We start from the raw sequence: 27,399 nt of genomic DNA on the forward strand, positions 1-27,399 counted from the left end.
TGGCGAACCACGTGCAGGGAAAAGGCTGACGGAGCAGAGAACCCAGTCAGTGAACAGAGAGGGGAAAAATAAGCCCCACGTACAAGGGTGAGCTGAGAGCCCAGATAGAAATGACAGAGGAGGGCTGAATCCCTCTGTGGCCCAACCACCATCCCTGACAAATGCTGACCAGGGTAGCCCTCCAGTGCCCTCGTGGTAGAGCTCAAGCTGTTGGCTTGGGCAATGGGCCACCTCCATCCAGAATGGTAGGCTGGTTTTTTTAAAAAAAAAACAACAACAAGCGAGCCTGACCAGCGTGGCTCAGTGGTAAAGCATCGACCTATAAACCAGGAGGTCATGGTTGATTCCCGGTTATGGCACATGCCTGGGTTGTGGGCTCAAACCCCAGTGTGGTGTGTGCAGGAGGCAGCCAATCAATGCTTCTCTCTCATCATCAATGTTTCTATCTCTCTCTCCCTCTCCCTTCCTCTCTGAAATCAATAAAAATAAATTAAACATACAAAAAACAAGGGAGTCAGGGAGCTGGGCCTCTGACACCATCAGACCCTAGGAGTTGGGGTTCAGGGGGAGGCAGCAGCTCAGGAAACCCCACGGCTGCCGGCTGCCCAGCCCCAACTGGCGGGTGTGCCTACAGCTGGAGATGCTGAGCTCTGTCTGCTGGAGTCAGAACCAGGTTGCAAGAAGAGCACTGGTGGACAAGTCCCCGACCCCAGCTCTGACCCTGGCTCAGCACCTGATAGCCATGGGGCCTTGAGAAAGTCATTTAGTTTCTGGGCCCCAAAGGTCCTCATCTGCAAAATGCAGAGCTGCAACCCCCACTGTAACTGCTCCTCCCTACAAACCACACTCTGTGCCAGGACCGACTGGGGATGCCCAATGACAAGGGGGCAGGATGCCTGGTGAACTTGCATGGGATTCTGTGAGCCACACAAAGCAGGGCAAGACCCCACAGAACAAGGTGGCTCTTAATTAAGGTTACACTGTGTGGGCCTTGCTTGGGACTATGGCAGCTTCAAGAGAGAAGCAATCGTGCGGCTGGGGTTTCATGGCAGGGAGAGGGGAGGCAGCAGGCATCATGGGAAGGGTTAGGGAGCAAAGAGCACCCCTCCTCCTTCCTAATATCCCCATTGCTGATCGACTCATCTCACACACTGTCTTCAGACCTCGTTATGCCTCATGCAAAAGGAACAGGCTTATTTTTATAAACCACCAAGTACAAGTTATAAAAAGAATCCAGAAACCTACTGCACTCCATGTGTAAACACTTCCCATGCCCATGTCCTTCCACTCGGCCAACGCCAGCTTCTACCGCCTGCAACCCACGTAGAAAGGGTGCTGGGAACAAGGCTCAGTGATGTCTGGCAAACAGGGAAAATTACTCTCCAGTCAAACACATATTCTGGATGAATAGAGCTCACCAGCCTTTCGCTTTAAAAACATACATCCTTAGCTTGTCCACCTGTGGCCCACTCTGACCCCCAGGCCAGTGGCCTTCCTTCACCAGTACTTGCCAGTCTTATTCACATAGTTTAACATGATCTCTAAGCACGGTGTCAGCATGTATCTCAAATCAAACTCACAAGGCTTCAATGTGCCATTTCCCTACACGGCCAACACTATTTTGATTTCTGTTACCAGAAACAAAGCAGCCTTTACACGCGGAGCCAATGCAGTGATTATGAGGGAAAAGAAATATTATCAGTCTATTAAGTATGACCATATACAATATGATAAACAACCCCAAATATATATGTATTTTAGATATAAAAATATATATTAAAAACAAACATATATTTAAAGAAAAAAAATATATATATATAAGACAAGAGTGGGACTCCTAAAACCCTTGAAATGTGCCCTTTCCATCTTTGTCCTCAAGTCCTATAACCCAACCTGAGTTCCGAGTCAGCTTCAGACCCATGAAGAGCTCTCCACGCAGAAAGCAGGGCAGCCTACTAGCTAAGAACACAAATTCTGGGGCCACACTTGCTGGGCTCACATCCCGGTTTGGCTACTTACTAACTGCGACCTTGGGCACATCACTTCACTCTGCTGTGCCTCAGTTCCTTCTTCTGCGAAAGAGGGGTAAGAACTGCCTGCCTCATCGAGTTTCTGAGAGGACTGGATGAGATGGAGAATGCTCAGAGCAGAGCTTTGAATGTAAACTGCATTATTAGTTGCAATTTTATATTTACAATTAGTTCAACCTTAAGAAATGTTGTAAATCTCAGCCTGATAGATGTAGCCAGTGCCATCTGAGCAGAGCCTCCCCCATAGCTACGTGACCTCAGTGACCAATTAGGAAGTGGCATCGAAGACCCTCCTGAACCCAGAGAGGGGACATGACTGCCCGCCCTCTGTCTCTGGCCTGACCCTCAGTCACAGAAAAGGAGTGACTCTACACAGGACAAGCTGGGTCTCCACAGCCCTGGGAGGCCACTGACCCCGGCCCACGGTCCAGGACGCACAGACATGTAACCATTAATCTACCCTTTGTCACAACACTCGCCCCAACCGTGGGCAATACACTCGGATATTTTCTATCCTATTCTCTAACAGTCTATTTCAACTACTTTTTAAAGAGTTCTATTTCACAACCCACTAATGGGTGTCAACCTGGGTTGTGAAAAAACAAATAGTTGATTGAGCTTCCCAGCCTCTGCCCATCTAGCCATTTTCTCCCCACCCAGGACCTCATTGGTCCTTTCCAATCTCCCAATGCTTCCTCCTGTGGCCTTAAAAGCAACAGCGGTAGCTCTGTAGTGGTGGCTCCTGCTTCTGCACAATTCAGTCAGGTTACAGCACTGGGCTCTCCTTACTCATCAACGTACTTCTAGGCTGAGGGGTTTTCAAAGTTCTTTTCAACTGTTCCCTTCCCAACAATACACTGCTTTTAATACATCCTTTACCTACGGCAGCCATGTCACTGCACAAAACCCAGGTGTGATCCTTGCACCCTTGCCCTCCACAATTCTAGAGTGAATTAGTGCTCACCTGACCCTTCCCGGTACTGTGGCCACCTGATGGGATGGTGTTTCACAGTCGAAGGTTCTGAGGCACAGGGAACTTAGGGGACCACCCAGGGTTAGTAAGTGGCAGAAGTGAGTTTCTGACCCAGGTCTCCTGATCTACAGCTGGCTCTTCCTGAGCTGCCTGATCCACTGCTGCCCTCCGTGGCTCTTCCTTTTCCTCCTCTCTGACCCTTGGGGAAAGGATGCCCTCAAGGAGATGGGCTGAACCTTGGCTTTTGCCTTCCACAAGTAAGAAAAGTGACCGGACAAGTTCCTGCATCTCTCCAGCTGCTCTAATTTGGTCCCCACACAAGATCGGCATCAGCTGCACACCCTGCTCACGCTCAGGCTGCCTTCCGACTCCAGGGCTGCCTAAGAGGTTGTCCCCTGGAATCTTCACCGCCTCCTCCCTTCCTGGGAACTAGAGAGGGGTCACTCCTGAGCCTGCAGAGCTTGTTAAACAGCACCTGGGTTTCTCCCGGCCTGTCCCACAGGCCCAGGAGCTGTTGTTATCTGCTCTACTAAAAAGACTGAAAATGCGTCTTCCCCAGAGGAGCAGGCACTCTCCCTGATTCCCACAAGCGAATGGCAGGAGAGCCGCCTCATCCACACTGAATCCATCTTCCCACCCCTGAATCTGAAAAGTGAAGGCAAAACCACAAAAGCACATCCCTCTGAGAGCCTCTATGTTGAAGAGGCTGGCACAGGGATAGCTGCCATTTACCAGGGACCTGCAATATGCTGAGCGGAGACACTGCTCAGCTCCAGGCTACGGATGAGGGACAGCGAGGGCACGTTACTCCCCTGAAGTCACACAGCACCCAGTGGGTAGGCAGGAATCTGAACCCTACCCTCTCTGCCTCCAAAGCCTACACTCTTTCTACCGCCCCACAGTCTCCTCAGGGGAAGTGGCCCCGAGACAGTACCCCAGACCCTTCCCAAGAGGAGCATGGCCTGCTTTTCTGTTTCGTAACATCCGCCCCTTCTCTTTCTGTGTGTGGCACACAGCACACATACACACCCCTATCTCCCATCCTCCTAGAAAAGTCACCTTTTTAAGTTGCATGACTTTTAAATAATTGCGTTTGAAGGGATATTAAAAAATATTTACATCTCCCTTTTCTCCTGTCCCAAATCACTGACCGGGGACCCTGGTGAGATACTGGCCGTGCCAGAGCAGGAGGTTGCCACACACAGCTGTCACCTAGGGGAGCGCTGGGCCAAGCCTCCCACCTGATTCCATAGCTGCCCCAACTGCTTCCACCCCCCCGCGCCCCTCCCTCCCCGCAAACCCCATATCAACCAGCACATGACCATCCCTCTGCCTGGTCCCCTCCCTACCCGCCCTGAGACCCAGACCCAGCCTGGGACATCCCACACTGGCTCCAGGCATAAGGACAGGACGTGGGGACAGCAGGTGCTCCGCCTCTGGGCACATGGCCACCCAGTCCGGTTTCATCCAGCACAACTCGTTTTTCAAATGTCCCAGTTTCAGCCTCCCTTCCTGCAACCTGGGCCAAACTGGCCACCCGGAGGTTTCTGTCCCCTGCTAACAGCGCTTGGCTGGACAATGGCTGGGCCTGCTGGGGGCTGATGTGAGCCAGAATGGCCACGAAGAAAGCGGACAAGGTGATGTCAGACACCTTTCAGGATCCATGCTGTGTCCCAAGTACTAGCACCCCCCTGTGTGCCCCGTCAGACCCATTCTTCCTGCTCACAGCCTTGATGACAGGGAGTGCTGCCGCCCCTCTCCGGGCCTCCTTGAGAACAGGCTGCTCTTGGCTACCAACAGCCTGTTTCTGTTCTCGGCCCAGCACAACCCAGGAAGGCAGGGAGCACCACTGAACCAGATGCAGACCTCCTACACCCGTCCCTCCCGGCCAGCTGGGGCAGGCGTCATTCTGTAAGGCAGTAGTGAACACCTAGTATGTGCAGGGTTCTGTGTGGGGAAGGGGGCTCAGGGTGCAAGTCACAGCAGGTGAAGAAGCTCCCTGTCTAATCGGGAAGAGAAGTACCATGTAAGGCAGAACTGGGTGCCGCGTGTTTGTGCTCATCAGCAAGTAGGATTCATCCAATAAGCACCAGGCATCAACTCTGGGCTGGGGTTTCAGGAAGGAAGAGAGACAGTTCCCTCCATCAAGAAACAGTGATGAGCCCTAGCTGGTTTGGTTCAGTGGATAGAGCATCGGCCTGGGACTGAAGGGTCCCAGGTTCGATTCTGGTCAAGGGCACATGCCCGTGTTGCAGGCTCAATCTCCAGCAGGGGGCAGGCAGGAAGCACCGATCAAAAACTAATGACTACAATGAGATGTGCTCCGCGTCCACGGCAGGTATAAGCGAGGCTTTAGGGAGCCACAGAGGTGAGGTTTCGATCAGGGAAGGCCACCAGGAGACCCCCCACCTCGCGGCCCTCCCAACAGGACCAACTCTAGCCTGTACCCGATTTAAACCCAGGCTCAAACCAGCCCCCCAACCCAAATATGCTCTCAGCTGAGGTTAAACAACTCCCCTCCTCCCTGATTCTGGTGACAAGTCTGCATGTTTAAGTTTCCTTTTGGGCTTTTCTATTTATGTTGTCATTGATTCCTTTGCTCCTAACTCATCTGATTTCAATTTGGACTGATTTGATCCTAATTTTATTACCATGTAATCTGAATGCACATAATTACTGTAATTATGCTGCTGAGGGAAACAGTTCCTCCACGGCGGGAAGACCTAAATTTAGGACTTCCTGGCAAGGGCGGCCGTTGGCTGGGTGGACCCACAGCCACCTCAGAGCTGGCAGCCTTTGGGAGCGCAGATGCCCTCCCCCGCCCCACCTCAGCGAGGTGGATATTTTGGGCTTCATCCTAGTGATGGAGCTGGGGCCCCTCTCAGGAGCCTGGGAATACACAGGACTGTGAGCTAAGGGTTGGCGAGCCCACCCTCTCTGTTTTCCAGCTCATACCACCACCCGCTGTTGCATTGCTCAGCCTGGGTGTCTCCTTTCTGCCAGCACCCACATCCCACCCACATCCCAAGGCTGCTCTACCTCTAGGGTGCAAGATGCCAGCAGTCTCTCTGGAAAGACTTGGTTTCCCTGCTAATCATGGGGCGAGGGCAAGCAAGCTGTGACGGAAGGGCCTGCCGCTGGCCTGTGTAGACCCCTCCCAGACCTCCAAGCCTAGTCCCAGACCTCCTCCTGCAGGAAGCCTCCCTGACCCATCCAGCTCTCTCCATATGTTTTCATTATATCAACGTCATATACACAGCAAGATGGGCATGTTCGCCCATCATCCTTCCGCAGGAGGCCGCCAGGCCCTGGGCCCTGCCCACCCTGCCCCCACAGCTCACTTACCCAGCGCAGGGACCCGATGCAGACTTTGGCGGCCATCAGGGGCACGGTGGGATCCGAGGGCCGCAGCTTCACACACTCCCGTAGCAGCGACACAGCGTAGGCCGACTGCAGAGAAAGAGCAGGCATCGCCATCACGCACAGCCCTAGGTGGCAACAGACTGGGCACCTTGTGCACAATGGGGGCAGTTCCCAAATTGCCAGCCCTGTCTCTGCATCCCTTTCCTCTCAAGAGCCAGAAAGTGGGCCCAGTAGGAGCCCAGGCAGTGTGGGCAGGCAAGTCCCTCCTAGGCCTCAGTTTCCACATCTGGAGAATGGAAGCTGTGATCCTTACCCAGAAGTGATATGACAACAGCTAAGGTGACAACAGATGGAGGCTCTTTAAAAAGAATTCAGATGTGAACCACACAAATGTTAGAGGTAGAAAGGGGCTGTCTCAAACTTCTAACTCTTGGGTTAGCAGATGATGAGATCAGGCCAAAACCACATGGGACTTGGAGGCAGGGCCGGTGGTAGGGAGTGGGGTGGGAGTCTAAAGGCTGGCAGACTAGCAGGAGAGAAGCCAAGGTGGCAGAGCCAGGGAGAACCTCCAGACAGGACTCTGGGGATGCCCCAAGGCTCTAGGGACTCAGACTGGACCTGCTGAGGATGGCCACGGGTGGACGGAGGCCCAAGCGGGGAGCATCCTGGGCGAGGCAGGGATATAACTAATCACAGTAATGAGAACACCAGCAACACTTATCTAGGTCTCACTATGGACCAAGCATTGCTGTAAGTATGAGGGCCAAATGTGGCCCTCAGCTTGCTTTTGTAAATAAAGTTTTATCGGAACTCAGCCACATCCATTCATGTATGTATTGTCTGTGGCTGCCTTCACGATGTGAAGGCAGAATTGAGTAGTTCCCACAGAAACTATTTGACCTGCAAAGTCAAAACTGTCTATTCGCTGACCCTTTAGAGAAAGTCTGAGCTTTTCTCAGCCCAGATGTGACTTCCCGGGCTCTGGGCTCAGGCTTATTAGGCCAATTCCAGGTGTCTCAGCCAACCGCCTGCTCTGCCCTGTACTGTGGGAAGGGGAAGAGGCCATGGCTCTTGGCTATCAGGAAGGCTGGAGAGAGAAGAAAAACACCACTGCCCGCCACTGCTCTCTCAGGAATCAAGAGGACCACCTAAAAGAGGGTGCTAGCAGATGGCAGCCTTTGTTAGGCTGAGGATGCACAGGGTGCCCTGCATGGGCTGGAGCAAGAGAGGCTTTGAAGGGCTTGACAGAGCTGCCAGGCCCTCCCCCTCTCCCGAGACCCTCTCCTGTGAGCTATTCCCAGCACCCGCACCACCGCCCCTCTGGCCACACACCCTAGCGAGCTTCAAGGCCTTTCCTTGGCTTCCTTCCCTGGTTGCTGACCTGTGCATCCTTGAAACACAGGGCTCTCTAACCCTGACCTCCACATTCACATTCTCCCCCACACAGACCACAAAACGCTGCTATTTAAGGAGCCATCTGAGGACTCCACAGTCAGAGCAGCCGGCACTTTTCTTTTTTTTTTTTTTTTGGTCACACTGGTTACCTAGCAACGCAGCCAATGTGACTGCTGAGGAGACCAAAAGATAGAGCGACCTACATCATGCCATGGAACTCACTTTCTTCTTGCAGACTGCAGTGCCGAGTACCTTTCTATCTGCCTGCCTCACCTCCTGGAAGACCTTTCGAGCACAATCACAGGTACAGAACCTGGATTTCCACCTCAGGATCTTAGAAAAGGTGAGGTCTGGCCAACCAGGCCCACCGATCTCTGGGCAGGGCTCCTGAGGAGGTGGAGAGTGTACTTCTAGACCAATCGTCTGCCGCACGGGTGGGTGTAACCCGGCTGGAGGGGCCTCCTATGAGGAACTCACCAATCACCTCGCACCCATCATAAGCGCATTCTCCTGTGCGCCTGGCTCCTGTGAAGAAGCCGGGCCGGGCACCAGCTTCCGGGACCTTGGAATGAGCCAGGCTGCATCAGAGCCCCTCTGAGCCTGGTCTTCTCAGTGAGGAGGTGGAAGGCCCCAAACCTTCCAGGCTAACACGGCACTGTCTCTGAGACTGGGGCCTCCGGGAGCAACCAGAAATTAAAGCTAACTTTGGGGGCGGTGCTTTCTCCTGAGGAGGGGTCCCAGCTTTCCTCAGCATCTCAAAGGGGTCCATGACTCACAGAAGGCGAGAACCCATATGGCCCTGGCTCTCCTAGTCCACGCTCACTGTTACAGAACTGGAGGCATTTCCTCCGTTCCCTGGAGGCAGGAAGCTGTCACATGCCCCGTGCACGGTCTGCCCAGGCTCCATGGAAGCCCCAGCCCCCACTCCTCCCTCCTCATCTCTGTTCTGAACTCTCCCTGAGCCCTGACAAGACCCTGCTGAGCACAGAGCTGGGGTACATCATGTCATGTTCAGGGTGCTCTGTGGGGTGGCCAATGTGATGGGGGTTGTGGGGTGGGGAGAGGCTTGGGAAGACAAATGCCCAGCAGGGCAGGGGCAGAGAAGCTCCCACTTGATTCTTGGCTGGACTTCCCACCGGCTAGGCTACAGCACCTGCTCTCCCTTCCTCTCCCTGCCAGGACCCAGCCTGTACACCCTGCATTCATGACGGAGGCGCTGGCAGCCTACGAGGGCCCTCCTCGGAGACGGTGCAGGGCTAGAAATGGCAGGTGGCACAGATGGGCGGGCAGGGGCAGAGGGGGCGAGGAATTCCCTCAGCCCCACGAAAGGGCCCTGGGTGTTTACAGCTCTTGGAATGATCTGCGAGCTCATGCCACCTTACTTCCTGCCTTTGAAGCAGCCTCAGTTCCAACGCCCCAGTACCCGGCCCCGGGAAGCTTTTCCTATCATGTCGCTACTTAAAATAGGGGCTTATGTAAGTGTGATTCTCATCAGAGGAAGAACGAGGGGTGCTGGAGCAGAGCTTGGAGGGCAGAGAGCAAATGCAGCCCGTCCTCCCGGGATCTGGTCAGCTCCAGGTTCACGAGCAGGTGCTTCCCGGACTCCACGCTCGGGGGCAGGAAGTCAGCCACAGCCCAAATGGAACACAGTTCCCCTTGCTGGGACCCACTCCCCACGCCTGACTCATGCAGTCTGCCCGTCAACTCACCGTGGAAGTGCCATGATGCTCCCTGCGCACACACACCCTCAGAGAAAAGCAGCCATAGACTTACACGTGCACACGGGATTCACGTGCACAGGGGTCTGTGTGTGGCCCTCCCATGCCCTCACCCTCCTGGAGATAAAAATCAGCCGCCTGACAAACATTTCTGGGTCCTGCATGCCATCCCCACCTCTGGGAGGGACCAGAGGAGAGCAGAGCCCCCTGAGGGTGATGCACAGCCCCAGGCCGGGGCCTTACCTTTCCACACGCCACCATGGAGAGGGCCACTTGGTACCAAAGGTGAAATTCTCCACATGCAAACTTCATGGCTCGCTCCAGGCACTGGGGAGAGGACGCCGGTCAGCACTTCTCTGCCAGGACACACCAAGCCCATCCCGCCCTCCAGGGTCATCACTGCCCAAGCTCCTGGCCCAGGAGACCGCAGGAGGCCTGCTTGGTTCCGGTGAGAAAACCTCAGGGGCTTCCCGTCCATGCGGAACCCCTGGCCCTCAGTGCCCACCTCCATGGCAGGTGAATGGTCTCACAGGGTGATGGTGAAAAGCAAATGAAATGAGATTTGCGAAAGTGCTTTCGAAATGTAGATAGACATCCAATAAGAATAATCACAGCTGACAGTTATTAACATTGCGCATGGCACTGTTCTCAGCCTTTTACAGGGATTAGCTCAGTTACTCCTCCCGACAGCCTGGGAGGTGGTTGTCTAATTACCCCCATTTCTCAGGTGAGGAAGCTGAGGTTAGAATGACTCACCAGAGGCACAGGCCTGTAAGCGGCAGAGCAGGCTGGCTGCAAAGCCCACGCACAGAATGCTGCCCAAATGGAAAGGCTCCTCTTCATCCCACTGCTCTCTATGCAACCCCCCACCCCCACCCCGCCGACAAAATCGACTGTTGCCCGGCCTGGCCAGTCCTGGGCAGCCCAGACCAGGGGCTGCCTGCTGAGACCCAACAGTCCCCAACCGACGTGGTTCCAGGGACTAGAGGCAGATGCCGCCCGTATATGATTCATCGCGTGGCCATGATCAGGTGGTGTGGGGCCAGGGGAGGGGCACAGGACAAGACAGCACGCACCTGGAGAGCTCAGTGGCCTGGTTCACATGCCCGCTCGACATGCACACCCTGCACCTTCTTGGCCAACCACCACCTCTCTGGGTCCCGCCTACCTCGTGATAAACTCGAGAGACCACCACTTGTCCTTCCCAAGTTAAAGAGGGACCATCTCAGAAAGCCCCTGGCACGGTGCTTGGCGTGAGCAGGGGCTTGGCAGGTGTCACTGTCCCTCCTTTCAGGAGCCCTCGGAACTTCGAGGAAAGGGAATCTACTGCCAAGGGGCTCACTGAGAGAGGGCCCCACAGCCACCTGGATCTCAGCCTGGATTTAAGAGCTCAAAACTGTGTGTGCCATGTGCATTGTGGGCAGGGGGCAGAAAAGAGGGGCAGCTCAGTACCCCTGGCCCCCCCTACCCCAAAGAGGCACCACCCCCTGGGCACAGCCCAGAGCATGGCCCCAGCAGGGTTTGCCCATCAGAATGGGGGAGGGGTCTGTCTACCCAGCTCAGAACCCTGTCAGGAGAGGAAGTCACAAAACACCAGTGTCACCCCGGCCAGTGTGGCTCAGTTGGTTGGAGCGCCATCCTGTACACTGAAAGGTTTCGGGTTCAATCCCTGTCAGGGTGTGTATGGGAGGTAACCGATTGATGTTTCCCTCGCTCGCTCTCTCTCTTTCTCTCTGCCTTCCCCTCTCTCTAAAATCAATAAAATATATCTGCAGTGAAGATTAAACAAATAAATGAACAAACAAAAACACCAGTATCATCTCTGGGGGAAACTGAAGGGTGCATAACTTTCCTCTAGTGCAGTGGTTCTCAACCTTCTGGCTCTTTAAATACAGTTCCTCATGTCATGACCCAACCATAAAATTATTTTCGTTGCTACTTCATAACTGTAATGTTGCTACTGTTATGAATCATAATGTAAATATCTGATATGCAGGATGGTCTTAGGCGACCCCTGTGAAAGGGTCGTTCGACCGCCAAAGGGGTCGCGACCCACAGGTTGAGAACCGCTGCTCTAGTGCTTCTCTATACAGTGCCATGTGTTACTCTAAAAACAAAAAACAAAACACATAACATCAGTAAAAGCAAAAACATCCTGCTGGTGGAGGGCATTGGAAAACGAAGCTGCACCCCTGGTGGAGACAATGAAGGGACCATGGAGGAGGACCCCTGGTGGCTCCATCACATTTTCTCCTGGGAGGGAGGAGCTGGCCGTACCTCCGAGAGCATGACGTACTGTCCCCTCCTGCCCAGCGTGATGCTCAGGAGGTCGTAGATGGCCGCCGCATTCCTCAGGCTCACCGCCCGGTCCTCCTCCTGCTCTGGCGCCCGGCTCAGCACCACATCTCGAGTAGCCTGTCGGGGGACATGGTTTTGGGAAAGAGTGAGAACAGAAAATATGCAGATGCCTGTCCCAATAGAGGCTCTGTCCCCCAGGCCCAGGGACCCAGGGACCCAGGCCAGGCAGGTGGCCACACTCCCAGAAACAGCCAGATCCTTCCTCACCCCCACATAGGCCCTCTCTAAAGAGAGAAAACTCCACTCCCAGCCCAGGCTGGCATGAGGGAGCAGTTCTGAAGGCTCAAGTTCTGGGTAGTCAATGTTTTATTCTGAAAAAATCTCAAACCACCGGCTGGTGCAGCTCAGTGGTTGAGAGTCACCCTATGAACCAGGAGGTCATGGTTCGATTCCCAGTCAGGGCACATGCCCGGGTTGCGGGCTCGATCCCAATGGCGGATGTGCAGGAAGCAGCTGATCAATGATTTTCGTTTCATCATTGGAGTTTCCCTCCCTCCCTCCCTCCATCCCTCTCTCCCTCCGTCTCCCTTCCTCTCTGAAATAAAAAAATATTTTTAAAAAAGAAAAATCTCAAACCAACAGGAAAGTTGCAAGAATAATACCGTAACAGTAAACCCAACTGTTAATATTTACCACATCTGCAGTGTTTCTCTATACTACATAATAACAATAAAGATAGTACATTATGAGAATATGACCCTTTACCCCTAAAACACAAGAAGACATTCTTTTTATAACCACGACAGAAATGCCAAATTCAGGGAATGTAGCACTGATATTACTATCATCTAATAACAGTTCATATCCTGATTTTACTGTCCATCCTCATCTCTGTTCTGAACTCTCCCTGAGCCCTGACAAGACCCTGCTGAGCACAGAGCTGGGGTACATCATTCCTAGTTGTTTACTTTTGTCACTCCCGGATCCAATCCAGGGCCATGCCCCGCACTGGGTGCCAGGTCTCCGTAGGCCTTTCACCTGGACAAGCCGCTCAGCCTTCCTCTTTCGGACGCTGGCATTTTTGGAGTTAGACCAGTTGTTTTGCAGAAGAGCTCTATGTGCTTGTAACTGTTCACTCATAGAAACAGCTTCAGAGAATCCGTGGAATGGTCCCCATCAGGGGGGTGGTCTGCTGCGTGACTCATGGAGCCTCAGGCTGTGGGCCCTCAGCGCCCCCTTCTCTGACTCTGTAGGTCTCCCAAGTCCCTCCGATAAGGACCCCCCCATACTTCCTTCCCATCACCCACAGGTCTGTCCTTGACCCCCTCCAACCATGGAACTCTCTGTTCCTCCCCCAAACCTCTCCCCCAACCTTGAGGCCTCTGTGCTGGCATCCAGCCCTCAGGAGTTCATAGCTCAGAGCTGCCTGGTGGCTGCTCGGGAGGGCAGGGTGCAGGCTGAAGGGGGAGCACTCTCACCAAGCCTGAAATCTTACCACCAGGAATCCCAGATCCCCTTGCTCTGTGGGCTGTGGCATGCGGCCCCAGTGCCCTTACACCTAAACCCTGGAGACAGCACTCAGAACAGCTGAATGGAAGTGGCAGGGGTTTCTGAGCTGAGCAGCAGCAGGGGCGGGACCAGGCTGGGGATGCTCTGGTGCCCCTGCATCTCCCAGCACACATCCTGAGGGCTGAAGCAAAGCTGAGTTCTGGCCAAATGCTCCCAGCATCCTGCCCTCTCCTGCATCTTCTCCCCTCTGCCCAAGGGGCCTCTTCCCAGCTTCCCCTCCCTCCACACAAGGGTCAGAACCTCCTCCAGGTGTTGGGACTCACCCCCATCTACTTCCCCACACGGGACCTCAGACCTTCCTGACAAAGTAAAAGGGAACTGCTGGCCCTGAAAAGCCAGATCCCGCGGGTCAGCTCCATCACAGCCGGTCCTCACATCCTCCCCCTGGCCAGGACCACCACCCCTCCTCCAGGTCAGGGCAGAGGACCCCAAGTGCTGCAGAGGCAGAAGCCCGAGGGCTGGATGTCCAAAGTGTGTCCCCACAGAGGCTTCTGGAAGCCACAGTGACGGTCAGACCCAAGGAAGGGACTCGCCCACAGGGGCATTTCAAGCAGCAGGGCAGGCCAGTGGCCAGGGGTCCACAATGCGCGAGGGCTGCCCACCGCCCCCATGGACATGGACCAGCCCTAGGAGAGGGCATGGGAGGCCAGGAGGTCCTGGGAAAGGCTGAGCGCTGTGCCAGCTTGGTAAACAAGAACGGGCCAGGCACCCGAAAGGGTTCAGGGAGAGGCGTGGAGAGGGAGAGTGCCAGAGAAACCCCCTCCTTCCTGGTGAAATCCACCCACACAGGCACCAACAGGAAGAGATGAAATTTTAAGGAGATGCTTGGCAGGAGCTATTTCACTGAGCTGAGTAGGAACACAAACTCCAGAACTTGCTCTGAGCCTGGCCACGCTCCTCCCCACTCCCCCACCTCCAGCCTTCACCTCCAGCGACTCCGCAGCTCAGGCTGCAGGGATGGGGCCCAGAGAGGCAGCTCCCACCAGGCCGCATTGGGGTGGGGGTGTTAGGGAATGAGAGGGCGGGAGACACAGTCCCCACCCTCAGCACAGTGCACGGGCACGTACCGAGTGGAACCTGAGCGAGAATTCTGGTGGGAGACAGAGGACCTGATGGAGAGGGAGCAGAGCAGGCAGCCTGCAGGGTGGCTATTCCATGGGGCTGGGGTGGGGGTGGGGCGGAACGGGACGGGAGAAGCCTGAATAGACACATCTAAGATCTGGGGACCCGCCCATGCTGACCAGTCTCATTCAGGGGCAGGTGAGTAGCAAACTGTCAAAAGTCTCCGCTCTGGTTGGTCTGTCCTTGAAGAGTAGCCCCTGCCAGAACCCAACTCCCACCCCTGCTGACTGCCCCAGGATAGTCTAGCCTCCTTGCTGTGGCTGCCATCAGAGGCCCTGCGTGTGCCCCCCACCCAGACCCCAGCTCTCCAGTCCTCCCTGGGCCCCCACAGAACGCCCCCTGCAGCTCCCTAGCCTCACCATGGCCTGTCACTGTTCCTGCTGTCAACTTGGGTGCCTGCAAGCTCCTCACACTCAAAGCTGGTATCTGCACGTATCTCTCCAGGCGAGGCCGGACCCTCCCCCTCCCCTAGCACTGGGCACACTGCAACCCTCACACCCGCCCAGCTGGTTCACCAGTTCTTGGGGCAGGGACGTGTCTCCAGACTCCCAGCCCCAGTACAGGCTCACACAAAGCACGTGTAGGAGTGACATCTGAGAGATTTCTGGGCCTGGTGTGGGAACTTCCTCCTGTCCGCCCTCGACCTTGACCTTTAAGAGAACAGTGTCTCCTAAGGTGGACCCAGCGGGAGAGGGTGGGTTTCCAGCACTGGGAAGGAATTAGGTCATAAGAACAGGAACAGGAGAGAGGGTTGCAGCAGCATCCCTGGGCCGAGGGATGGGGTGGTGGGGGGGTGGGGGGGGGCTCCCCAACAGGCAGACAGCAGGGAAGGCACTTTCTCAGGGGTCCTCAGGACTTGGAGCCTGTGCCAAGAGGGAAGCGTGGTTCCCCAAAGGCAAGCCAAAAGCAGAAGTTTGCCCAGCCGTTGCTATGGCTTCAGGGCAGGGCTGCGGTGAAATGCTCCGGTGAAATGCTCTGGTGCCCGCTGGGCCTGGCCTATGTACGTAACCATGGCAACAGGGTGGTGGGGGAAATAGGGCAGAAAGAAGGAAGCAGAAGCCCAGGCTGGGAGCAACAGAGTAGAAATTCACGTGCAGCTCAGGGGCTGGAACAAACCTCAGAGGAGAAGGCACGCCGGGGGCTAAGTCCCTGCCCAGCGCACCGGGGGTCCTGCTCCCTCCCCCACTGGGCTCACACCCTTAGAGCCACACATGCTCCCAGCGCCATCTGCAGTCTGCCTCAGTCTAGTCCCCGCCACACTCTCTTCCTTCCACCATGTACATGGCCTCGCTAGGAAATCCTCCAGGTCAAATGTAGTGACAGATGTGGAAGCGCCTGTGAGCCTTAAAGCAACATATGGACCCTAAATTTTCTTCTCACCATCATGGTCCTTCCTGGTAATGGAATAATGGCAGAATATGCTCCCCCGGTGTCCTCCTGCATCACCCCCAGGGCCCACCCCCAGGCCTCCCGCCTCTGGGGGTTCACAGCTCTTGTTGACCCCACGCATTTAATCCCGGGCAGGGTTCACAGGGCTGTCCCTACTCCTAGTCTTGGGGCGGCCTCCCCCAGACACGAGGACATTCGTCCCAGGCCTTCCAACAGATCAGAAGAGACAAAGCCACAGGACGCGCTCCGCCCCACCTCCCGTCACCCCACAGCTCCTCACAGCCAACGTGCCCACATCTGGTCTCTGGACAAATACCCATGAAGCCAATACGGGTCTCAGGGGAAGGTCCACGAGGGACTGTCCATTTTCCACGTGGGCCGGCCCCAGGGAAACCCATGGCAGGCGACTCCTGTTCAAACAACGCCCCCTTATGTGTGTGCCGTGCACTACCCTTCCGGGAGCTGAGTTTTCATGCCCATCACCATCTGGTCTCACAGTGAGCCCAGGATGAAACCAGTAAGTAGGGCCCCTTCATAGACGGGGAAACTGAGCCCCAGAAGGTCCTGAGAGTTAAGGCTGAGCCCCTGGTGGCCAGTCCTGTGCTCCCCTGCCCAGCCCCTTCTGACTCTCTGTGAGCCACAGGGCCTCAAACAGTAATAGCCTTCACTTCTGTCCAGCCGTCTCTCCTCTCTAGCCCTGGACACAAACAGCATAAGAGAAGGGAAGGGAACTAACCTGTGGACACTTTGTAAGTGGTATCTCATAATTCTCACAATGACCTCTCACATACTACTGTCCTATTTTACAGCTGTGAAGACTGAGGCCCAGGGAGGCCAGGCAGGCACCCAACGCATACAGATCGGTGGTTGGGACTCAGATTAGAACCTAGACATTTTGGTTTCACTCCCAGGCTCCTTCCCTGCCCCCAGATGCCTCTGAGGAAGTGTCCAGGAGGCTCGTCCTGGCCATCAGAAGGCCTGGCATGTCTCTTCTTGTGGAAGAACCAAAGCAAAACCTAATCAGGCCTGGACGCTGCTTCTCTGCAGAGAACAAGCTCCTTGGGCAATGTGGCCAGGGTCCTGCTCAGCCCTGTCCTCAGACACAGCCTCGCCATTGGCCAAGGACCCAGCCTCAGGGTCGTCTGCTGACACCCCACAGCAATTGCCCCGGAAACGAGTCTCCTGGCAACATCTGTGCCTAGCGCCTGCCCCCCTTGGAGGATGCTGTCATGTTCTACTTGGGCTGCTCTCCCCCACTAATTACCACCAGCTCTCGACTGCACGTCCAGAGCCAAGAAAGAACAGGCTCTGTGATGTGTCCCATCTACCGAGCGAGCGGGGCCAGGCCCGCACCAGCCCCCGCTCCTGCTGCATCAGCCTGCCGCAGAAATGCCCGCTCTCCCTCCAGCGAGGGCGCGGCACTCCCTCTCCTGAACTGAGTGTTCTGAGCTGGCAGTGTGATCATACCCTTTACCATCGCAGCCCGCAGCAGAGCAGGGCCTCATGTGAGAGCAAACCAGGTGCCAAGAGCTGGAACAATCTGTGCTCGTCTGAGTCCCACATGGAATCAAGCCCAGGAAGCCCCCACTCCCCCCCTTTTTTTTAACCAAATGGTGTCCTCAAACCAATTTTTTTCTCCCAACCGGATATGAATCTAAATGTTTTCTAAAATGACTGAGTCAGAACCACGTATTTATCAGGACAAAACAGACACGTGTTGAACACCCACCATGTACCAGGCACCTTTGTGCTCATTTTCTTACTTAATCAGCTCAAAGCCCTGCAAGAGAGGCTTTCTTAGCCCCATTTTACAGAAAACTGAGAATCAGGAAGGTAAGAAACCTACGCAGGCCACATAGGTTGTGAATGACAAATTCAGGATTCAAATCGTGGATGTCTGACGTTGGGTCTGGCAAACATTTGGTTTGTAAAGGCCACACACCACCCCCTCCCCCGCCCCATCACTCACCACCGGGCCTTTTCCGCCCTTTCCCTTCCCAAGAGCCTGCCACCTGCAGCGACTTTTCCAGCAGCTGAAGGAACAGGGGCCCAGGATTCACTTTGCTGTCCCACATATTTTTATGCCCTAGATCAGTATGTTAGAAACAGCCAAGACTGCCGTGCCTCCTGGTCCCACGACTGTTTGAGAAAAATCAGGCAGGTTTTGAGACATGATTCTTTCAAAACCTAGACTATGCATTTGGGGTTCAGCAGATGGGGTAATTCCTTCTGATTTGGGGACCGGGATTTCCCTCATGTCTATGGACACACACTCCACTGGTGGGAGTACACGTGGGACAGGGGCTCCGATTGCACTGTTCGCCACGGCATCTCGGTGCTGAGCACAGCCCGCACGCTGCTCAAACAAGATCAGGTGGATGGGAGACAGCTGCGTGGGCGGGTGGATTTTAAAATGCTCTTTTGGCCCCAAAGACTCAAAACTGGATCCAAAACACAACTCTTCAACCAGTTAGAGCCCCATATCCCTTGCGATTCTGTGGAAGCATTTAAGATTTCTATTTACTTCTCGGAAAACAAGAGCTTACCCATTCATTCTGATCACACTCAGTCAGACCGTAACAAAAGCCATGTCCAAGGCACCAGCCCCACACCCGATCCCAGGCAGGCTACTCCTCTAACTCCAAGCCACAGAGCAGGGGCTGCAGTGCTCGGAAGACATGTAGACGCCCTGGCCTCGCGATCCTGGAGGTGGAGAGCTGGGTGACACCTCCTGGGCTGGCTGCGCTGAAAGAGCGTTCACTGCAGTATAATGAATCCTGCAGGTATTAGGAGAACCCAAGTAGCAGCCACAGCAGGCAGCTGCTGTTCTAGAGGATTGTCCCTGTCATCTGCAGGCAAACACAGCCAGCGTCAAAGGGAGATGAGGAAAACCCTGCAGGGACATGGCGGCCACACTGAACCTCAGTCCAATGGAGGGCCCCAGCAGGAGCCCGGGAGGCTCGCACAGCGATGCCCACACCTGCTGGAGAATGTTGCCTGCAGGGAGGGATGGTGTGAAACGAGTACAAGAGAGAAGCCAGAGGCGGTCTGGTCACTGAGAAACAGCTCTGAGCCACAGCAACCAGCTCCAGATTCCAGGTGGAAAGCGCTCTGTAGATGAGACACCAAAGCGAAGTCCATTGCCAGAGCTCTCCCCGAAAATGCTGAAGTTTCTAAATGTGTGACAGGCTTGGTGTGAGCAAAAGGAAACCAGCCAGCCAGCCAGCCAGCCCCGGAGATGCCTCCTCCCAGCTACAGTGCACTCGGCGGCGGAGTCCGAGCACTTCCTCTGCTCTGCATGCTACAGGGAATGCCCAGGACACCGCCTGGTCTGCAGGCCTGGACCCCCTGAGTCTCCTGATCAAGCCAGCCAGCCAGCCACACAGCCTCTCAAAAAGGGGAAAGAGCTGGTTGGAGGGAAACCACACATTTAGGAAAATTCTCCCTGGCTCCAAAGGTGGGCCACTTTTTAGCAAAAGGTGTTCTTCATCTTATTTTAGGGCAGCTTAAGGTCCCAAAGTTATTCCTCCCTTCAATGGGAAGGCATCTGAACTCCGGTCCTGGGCACCCACAGAAAATTCTTGGGGAGACAAAGCCCAGCCTCGATCCCCGCCTGTGCTTTAGAAGCTACTTAGGGAAACAGATGTGATTCAAATCTCGGTTGCGAGGATTATTAGTGTGACCTTGACCAAGACACATACTTGTTCTGGACCTTACTTATCGCATCTGTAAGATGAGACCATATCAGTATTACACTGAACCATGTGAAATCGTTAGTAGCTCAATACAATGCCTACCTCTTGGAACCTGGCAGAGAAAGGACCTAAGAAATGTTCACTTTCACCTTTGACCTTCCACCCGCGGACCACACTGTAACCCTCAGCACAGGAAGGTGACGATAACAACCCACGTTTCCTGAGAGAGGTGACCTCAGTGCAATTTGCCTGAGGCAGAAAGTGGTGAGATAACCAAGGTGCGTGTAGGGGACAGAGAGGGGGTGCTGGTCTATGTCTGAGGTTCTATAATTAGAAACTGGGGTTCAGTCTGTGGTCTGAGTGAGGGTCCTTTTTTCTGTGAAAAGTATACTATTCTCCAATGAAAATCAGATCGGCACTTGGTACTTCTAGCTTCGCATCGGACTCACCAGCTAGATGTCCCCTCCCTGTAGCAGCCGCATCCCCCCTCACAAGCCCACACCCTGCAAACCTTTCAGGACCACACCCTGGCCAGTCTACACTCAGATTCAAATATCCACGCCCCTACACAGAGCTCTCAAATCCCAACGGAGCCGGCTGAGGAAGAATACAACCTCTTGCCCCCTAGTCCAGCGTCCCTCCTTCTGTCTATTTGCCAGAAGACCCGTTGAGCCGGAGGTAACCCACTGACCAAAGTTCTCTAAACCAGCCCTGGCATCGCACGGTCCCAGGTCCCTAAAGGAACATCCGTATCTGGCTCTTCAGGGATCCAGCCCATTAGGTCTTAGTTTTTTAAACTTCACTTCCACATCCTGCTCTCAGATGCATCATTTTAAAAAATCTAGTTCCCAACCTGGGGTCCCCAGCTCACAGGCTCTGAGGGGCTCCTCAGTCAGAGGGCTCCCTCACGCCATGCCGTGTTGACAGCATCTCCACACCTGGCTTCTGCTGCTCCTGCCCCACCTCCCTTGGACCAGGGCATCCATCATCTCACCACCTCCTGGACCACCCAACTACACCTCCCCCGCTTTGCTGAGCCTCCAAACCCTGGCATGTGTGTGTGTGTGTGTGCGTGTGTGCACGCGCATGCACGCATGTGTATGTTCGCACGTGTGTGTGCTGTCTCCCTGCTGAGGGCAGGGATGGGGCTCATAAAAACATCTGAGAAGCACCTCACATGTGCTCTGTCCCGCACACCGTATCCCCCCACTGCCTTATTTTCCCACGGCACACAGACACTGGTACCCGGGATATTTCAGTAGTTAGTTAATGCATTGCCCATCCCTCACTAGAACGTCAATTCCACGAGGGCAGGGACTTTTCTCCGTTTTGTTTGCTGGTGCAACTCTGGCATCTAGCAGGTGGCCTGGCACAAAGTAGATGACACTGGAGAAATAGTTTTGTGAACAAGTAAATTCCTTTTACAGGCACGTTGCAACTAACTTCTGGGAGTTACTTTTATTTTAAAGGTGAGGAAACTGAGGCTCAGAGAGGTTAGGCGGTTTGCCCAGGGCCCTCAGCTAACGAGTGGCAGAGTTGGAACTTGAACCCAGGCCATCTGCAGGCTCCTCCCATTCCCTTACCCAGCACAGAGCTGCAGGATGCAGACAGCTGGATGCAGACAGCTGACGTGCTGATATCCATCTCTCGTAATCCCAGAAGAGGTGGGTGGGGACTTGTTAGCTCAGGCCCCCCTCATCTGGGGGCAGGACCCAGGACCCCAAGTGCAGCCTTATGCACCTGACCCAAACCTTGTGCACCTCACCCCAGTGGAGGTGGGGTGGGATGGGGGTAGATCTGAGAATCCTGTTTCAGGGATGACCCTGGGAGGCCAGGACCTGGTGGGGCAGGGGAAGGCCTGGAGCTTACCATGGACTCGCTGATGAGGAGCAACAGGAGGGCTTCCTCGATGTTGTCCTTTGGGCAGTAGAGGCTGAAAGACACAAAAGGCGCGTGGCTCCAGCACGGCCCTCACAGTGCCGCTGGCCCGTCACCTGCCCGCCTTCTGCCCGGAGTCTGCCCAGCCCTGTAAGGTGACCCTCTCCTGCATAATTCACAGGCACTGGAGCCACCTGCAGTGCTGGCTCCCGCCCCAGAGTTATGGATCTGAAATGCTGGGTGGCGCCAGCCTGGAAATACTGTGAATGCTCCTGGGGAAATGGCCCTTCCAGTGCCTGGCACTGTGTGAGGAGGCTGGGTGAGGAGTCTGCCGGGTGGTCACAGACCCCACCTTCAATTACTGCCACAAACAAGAGAGATGCGCTATTAAGTAACAACTAGGAAGGCAGGTGCTCCCCCCAAAATTTGTGTGGCCTTTGGATGCTCTATAGGAGTCTCCTGCCAACCCCCACTCGAGACCTGCCTTGCCAAGGTTATGTGGCTCCTGCTGACACTAAAGAGCCTGCCTGGCAGTGAGCTGGGTGGCGGCTGGAGTGCATGGGGCAGAGAGAGGGGCGGCCAGCGGGGCCGGAGCCTGGGTGTGAGACTGGCGTGGTCCAGCAGGGGCAGAGCTTACTTGTCTCCTTCGTAGAGGTGAGGCTTGCGCAGGGCTTGCATGATGAAGGAATTCTCCTCTTTATTCATGAACTCGGGCAGAGGCTGGGACAGGGGGCTCCAGTAGCACTCCTCGCTCAGGGAGTGCAGCAGGACCCCCGCCAGGTGCTTGGCCGCCACCTGGCAGAGAGGGCGGGATCAGGCCCAGGCCCAGGCCACTCCCCCCTGATGTGGCCAGAGTGCCCTCCACCCACCTCCCAGCCTTGCCAAGTGCAGCCCCTCCAGGAGGCCCACCATTCCACTCCCAGGAGCCCCTCCAGCATGGCAGGTGGTGAGCCAGCGTCCTTTCTGTGGGCCTTTGGTGGCTCCTACTTAATCTTTTTTCCTCTCTCCCTCCTAGACAAGAGGTGCATTTCCCCCTTCTCCTGACCCTGTGGGGCCTAGCACAGCTCTGAGTATCCACAGGCCCTTGCAGACTGGCCTGCCTCTTTGCAGGTCTGCATGATCACCCCATCAGCCTCAGCCTGTCCAGTCAGCCCTCTGTGCCTTAAAATAATTTTCAAGCTTTTAAAAGTGTGACCTATAGTAAAAAAAAAATACATTTGACATTGCAAAGCCATAGCACAGACAGCTAGCTCTTTCTACCAAATGGCTTTCTGATACTTGAGCAAAAATTCTACAATGAAAAGCTGCTCTGGCTCTGATATGGGGTGAATGAAAGCCTCAGAAGGCAGGCCTGAATTGGGGCAGCAAAGCAGAGTCAAGGTTATTTACTAAGAGCAAAGATCCCTAAGAATTAGCCCACCACCTTGCTAGGATATGGTGCCAGCAGGCTTCAACTCTGACCCAAGGCTCGGGGCCATCTGCAGTGTGATGAGAAGGCTGCTGCGGGTGCTTCCTGGCTTCGTGGGAAAGTGCTGTGACCGACTGACAATGTGTGCCATGAGCACGCTGGGAGAGAAGTATGCATGTGACACATGGCCATCCCTGATGCCTGCCAGGACTTCTGCTGTCTCCCACTGAACTTGACCCCCGAGTAAACCAGCTACAGCCAGCACCCAGCACCCAGCCCTGGGGTCCCCTCCACGTTACCACTTTGAAGTTCTGAGTTGCTTTGGTCTCCACAGTCCGTAGGACCTCCCGGAGCTCTCTCATGCCTTTCACGATGTTCCTAGTGGGAAGACAGCACAGCCAGGGTCAGAACCAGCCTAGTTCCCCCAAAGACATCCTCATCAAACCTGCAGACACGAGGAGCGTGCCTGAGTTCTGTCTGAAAACCCTCAATAACTGGAATGGAAGGTCAGAGTTGTAACGCTAGCACCCCAGACGGCCAGGACATCACCCATTAAAGAACAGGGGGATCCTTCGCTCCAGATCCCCTGAAACTCTCAGGCCTGCAGTTTGCCACCAGAAGGGGACCAAGATCAAGTGTTTCAAACAAGATGTTATTTTGTCCCAAGAGCTTTGGGCTGGTGTCAAACTTTCTGACTTGAGTTGGTTTCAAATCCTCTGTCTTTACTCTCAGCATCTGGCTAACACTGGAACCCACCCTCACCTCTCAGTCTCTGCTACAGGGCCCAGATTGGCTTGCATCACCCCAGGCCCACATAACCACCCTGGCCAGCCTCACCCCTTCCAGTCATCCTTCTGTGCCTTGACATAATTTCTAAGCATTTAGAAGTATGAGCCATAGTAAAAAATACATTTGACATTGCAACTAGGATATATACACTTTCCTTACATTCAACTGAAGCAAGTTTCTTGACATCATCTGCCTCTACTACGTGCAATCCACTCTGACATTTCTATTTTATGTCTCCCTTGTTCCCCTTTTTAAGTAATGTCGGCTGAGGCCCACTAAATAGATCCTGCAACCCACCAATGGGAGTGGCCTACAGTTTGAACAACTATTTCCACTGTCTCTCAAAGGGTCTACCCAACATGCAAGAGTCTATCTTGTTGGCCCCAGGTTGGCCCCTTGGTTGGCCCCTCAGTGCTTACAGGTCTTCAGCTGTTGAGTCTGCCCCTTGCCCTCTTGCATCTCATCTCCCACCACTCAAGTCCTTTCTGAATGACTGACCACGGCTCCCTGCATCATGTCTTGGCACCGGCTCCTCACACTGCCTTAAACAGCCTTTCCCATATTTATCCTTTAAAAACCCTTTCCAATATCACTTCCTTCTTGCAGCCTTCCCAGGTCCCTCACCACGCTGTGTCACTCTTGCACCGTTAATTCCTCTTCTGAAGCAAGCAAGACACTTTTTGGTCATTTTCTGTTTATGGGCTGACCTCCATGCCCTGAGGACTCCTGCCGTGCTCCTGCAGCTCAGCCCCAGCACAGCCCCTGGTGCATAGCATGTGCTCAGCCAACATCTGAGGATGCTCTTCTCATTTATTCTAGGAGTTCCCTGGATCATAGCACACAAGCGAAAGCAGAGGCTGATGGACCAGAAAACTGAAAAGCAAGATCACAGAGGGTGAAAAAGCCAAAGGGGGCAGCCAGGAAAGTCACACGAGTCCCTCCTGTAACCTTCATACACGGAACAGATTCCTGGGGGCTTCGGGGCCTGGAGCCATAAAAGGACAGATTTGTAGATCAAGTCCCTGCCTTCTGGGGCCTCTGGTTTCACACAAACAAGTTCCAAACATGCAAACTACCAATGTTATAAACACAGACCCTTGTCTGTAAAGCTGAGAATAGAGACTGAGACCTGTGGGATGGAATCAGAGTCACAATGACCTTCCCAGAGCTTCTGAAGAACTGTGAGGGGTAGACAGGACAGGGCACCATAGCGTCCTTAGAAACAGTTCAAGTATGGACGCTACTACCGATGGACAAGAGGCCCAGGGAGGCAGGCTCACCTCTGTGGGCCGTGCATGGTCTCCTCTATAAAGTCAGCCCTTCAATTTGGATCAGCATCTCCCAGACTTGTTACTTGTATACTACATTTACAATTTTTGCCACTAGCTGCATACCATCAGAGTTATTATTCATGTAATACTTTTCTTAATATCTTCTTTTTATTTCAGTAGTTATCTTACCTAAATAAAAAATACCTGAAATCAAGGATTTGGTGTGATAGTTATTTTTCTTTACTAACAGATATTAAATACAGAAGTACTTTTTAAAAGTTGGTGTATCACCTAAAACCACCTTGTGTATTGCTAGAGCTATTCAGCCCATACTTTGAGAAACCATAGTTTAGACCAGGGGTAGGCAAACTTTTTGGCTCGAGGGCCACAATGGGTTCTTAAACTGGACCGGAGGGCCGGAACAAAAGCATGGATGGAGTGTTTGTGTGAACTAATATAAATTCAAAGTAAACATCATTACATAAAAGGGTACGGTCTTTTTTTTTTTTTTAGTTTTATTCATTTCAAACGGGCCGGATCCAGTCCGCGGGCCGTAGTTTGCCCACGGCTGGTTTAGACCATAGGTTCTCAAAGTGTGGTCCCTGAACCAGCAGCATCAGCATCCTAGAAACTTTTTAGAAAAACAAATTCCGAGATCCCCCACTCCAGCCCAGCAATTTGGGTTTTATCAGATCTCCAGAGGGTTCCGATGGACACTGAGATTTGAGAACCACTGGTTTAGATGACCCCCCAGTGTCTTCCCATTCTCCTATGCTAAGAAGCCAGGTTCCAGAGACACAACCAGATGTGGAGACCCCAGATTTGCAGTCAGATCCTAAATCTTGGGAAGGAAGGCATTGAGTCCTCATCTCTCCATCTCTGGGAGGAAGAGTCCTCATTTGCTGTCAGGAAGATGAACGTATGAGAAGCCCCAAGCACACCCAGGCATGTGGTCACTAATATTAGTTATTTTCCTTTCTCCTCCTAATTTGGGTCCTAAAGACCATATTACTTATAACGTAATTTGCCACATTATTTGCATGGATGCTCAGGGGCTAATAGTAAGGGGGAGGAAGCAAGTGCCTGAGGAGATCCTCTAGCTTTGTGTCCATCTTACTCACTCCACCAACCCCCTTCCCCCCCACCCCTGCCGCCCAGGGGACATAAGAACAGGATTTCCTGGTCACACCAGAGACAGGCTGGGAACCCCCATGAGTTCAATAGGAAGAATTGGCAGATAGCCCTTCGATGCCACTGAGACCACAACCCCCGCACTGGACAGCAGGCCACCACCAGGAGAGAGGAAACAGACAGACTGCACGAGCTCCCGGAGAGAGGAAATGGCTGGCTGGCAAGTCTGCCGGAGAATTCTGTCCTGGCAGCAGGGCCAAACGGCCATTGGCTGAGGTGGGGCTGGGTCCTGGGACCTGTGGGTGATTTTCCACTCTGTGGGCCACCTGCCAGCCTCCTCCCTGGCAGTCTGGCCCAGGCTGCGGCCAGGAGGCCAGAGCCAAGAGGGACTGTGGCCCCTTCTTTCCACTCTAGCGCAAGGACTGTCCTCTCTCCGCCTTTGGTCCCTACATCATCAGCACTGAAGGGTGCTCCCAGACCCTCGGGGGACACGGGCATCACCTGGGGGCTTGAGAGAAATGCAGGCTTTCAGAGTCCCTGCTTCCCCCAACACACACACAGACAAGGAGTTAGAACTGCATTTTAACAAGATCCTATGTTCAAAAAATTGTGTATTTTTACCATTTTTGAATCTGTAAGGGCTTTTGGTATCAAAATAAATTCCCAGGAATTCTTTAGCTAAGGAATAATCACCCTCAGGCATCTTTTGGGGAAAGCCCAAATTTTATTAAATGCATATAGAGAAAACCTAACACATGGGTTCCAGTGGCCAGGACTGCACAGGGAGAGATTCGGGCTCCTAGCTGGCGCTGACCTGTTGAGGTGCCCCTCAGCTCACCCCTCCAGGAAACGAGAACCCAGAGGGGGTTTGTCCCACCAGCCTGAGCAATCTGCCCCAAAGTCTCAGGCTGCCCGCACCAGGTAGAGCTGGGGCTTTTCCGAGCCTCGCGAGGGGCCAGCTTGAAAGATCTCTTTGTTCCGTCTCTCACGCTGACCTTTCTGAGCAAAGCTGCCACTTTTCACAATATCCAAACAGGGTCTCAAACAAACCCTGGCCCAGGATCAGGCTGCACGTGGAGAAGCCAGGAAGCCACTGATTCCAACTCCAGGAAAGCCCGGCTGGCCAGGAGCAGAAAGCAAGAGGACTTGTGAACGCTGGGAGAGGTCAAGGCAACAGCTCAGGGAGGCCTCCAGTGGGCCGTGCAGGAGGCCGCACGCGTCTCGGGTCCCCTGTCAGCAGCAGGCAGCAGCGCGGATTTTTCAAAGTGCTTCATCTCCTTCAGTTTTCGCAGCTTTTTAAAAGGTGGCTGAGGCTTTGTTATCCCAGGACCAGCACGGGGCTTGGCACACGGAAGGCACTCAGGAAGTCA

The 27,399-nt window shown here is 54.2% G+C and overlaps 1 protein-coding gene across 7 annotated transcripts in view; it reads right to left on the minus strand.

Moving 5' to 3' along the window:
* TTC7A (tetratricopeptide repeat domain 7A) overlaps nt 1–27,399 on the minus strand; it is a 106,927-nt gene that overhangs the window by 43,662 nt on the left and 35,866 nt on the right. For 6 of the 7 annotated variants that reach the window (XM_006083380.3, XM_014447516.2, XM_023747036.1 and 3 more), the window contains 6 exons: nt 23,138–23,216; nt 22,068–22,225; nt 21,422–21,485; nt 11,757–11,894; nt 9,723–9,806; nt 6,349–6,453 (listed from right to left, as the gene is read on the minus strand). In XM_006083380.3, the coding sequence (XP_006083442.1) occupies nt 6,349–6,453; nt 9,723–9,806; nt 11,757–11,894; nt 21,422–21,485; nt 22,068–22,225; nt 23,138–23,216 (628 nt within the window). The remainder of the gene's footprint in view (nt 1–6,348; nt 6,454–9,722; nt 9,807–11,756; nt 11,895–21,421; nt 21,486–22,067; nt 22,226–23,137; nt 23,217–27,399) is intronic. The other variant, XM_023747019.1, reaches the window with a different exon arrangement.

This window comes from Myotis lucifugus, unplaced genomic scaffold, assembly GCF_000147115.1.
Source record: "Myotis lucifugus unplaced genomic scaffold, Myoluc2.0 scaffold_6, whole genome shotgun sequence".
NCBI classification, from domain to species: Eukaryota; Metazoa; Chordata; class Mammalia; order Chiroptera; family Vespertilionidae; genus Myotis; species Myotis lucifugus.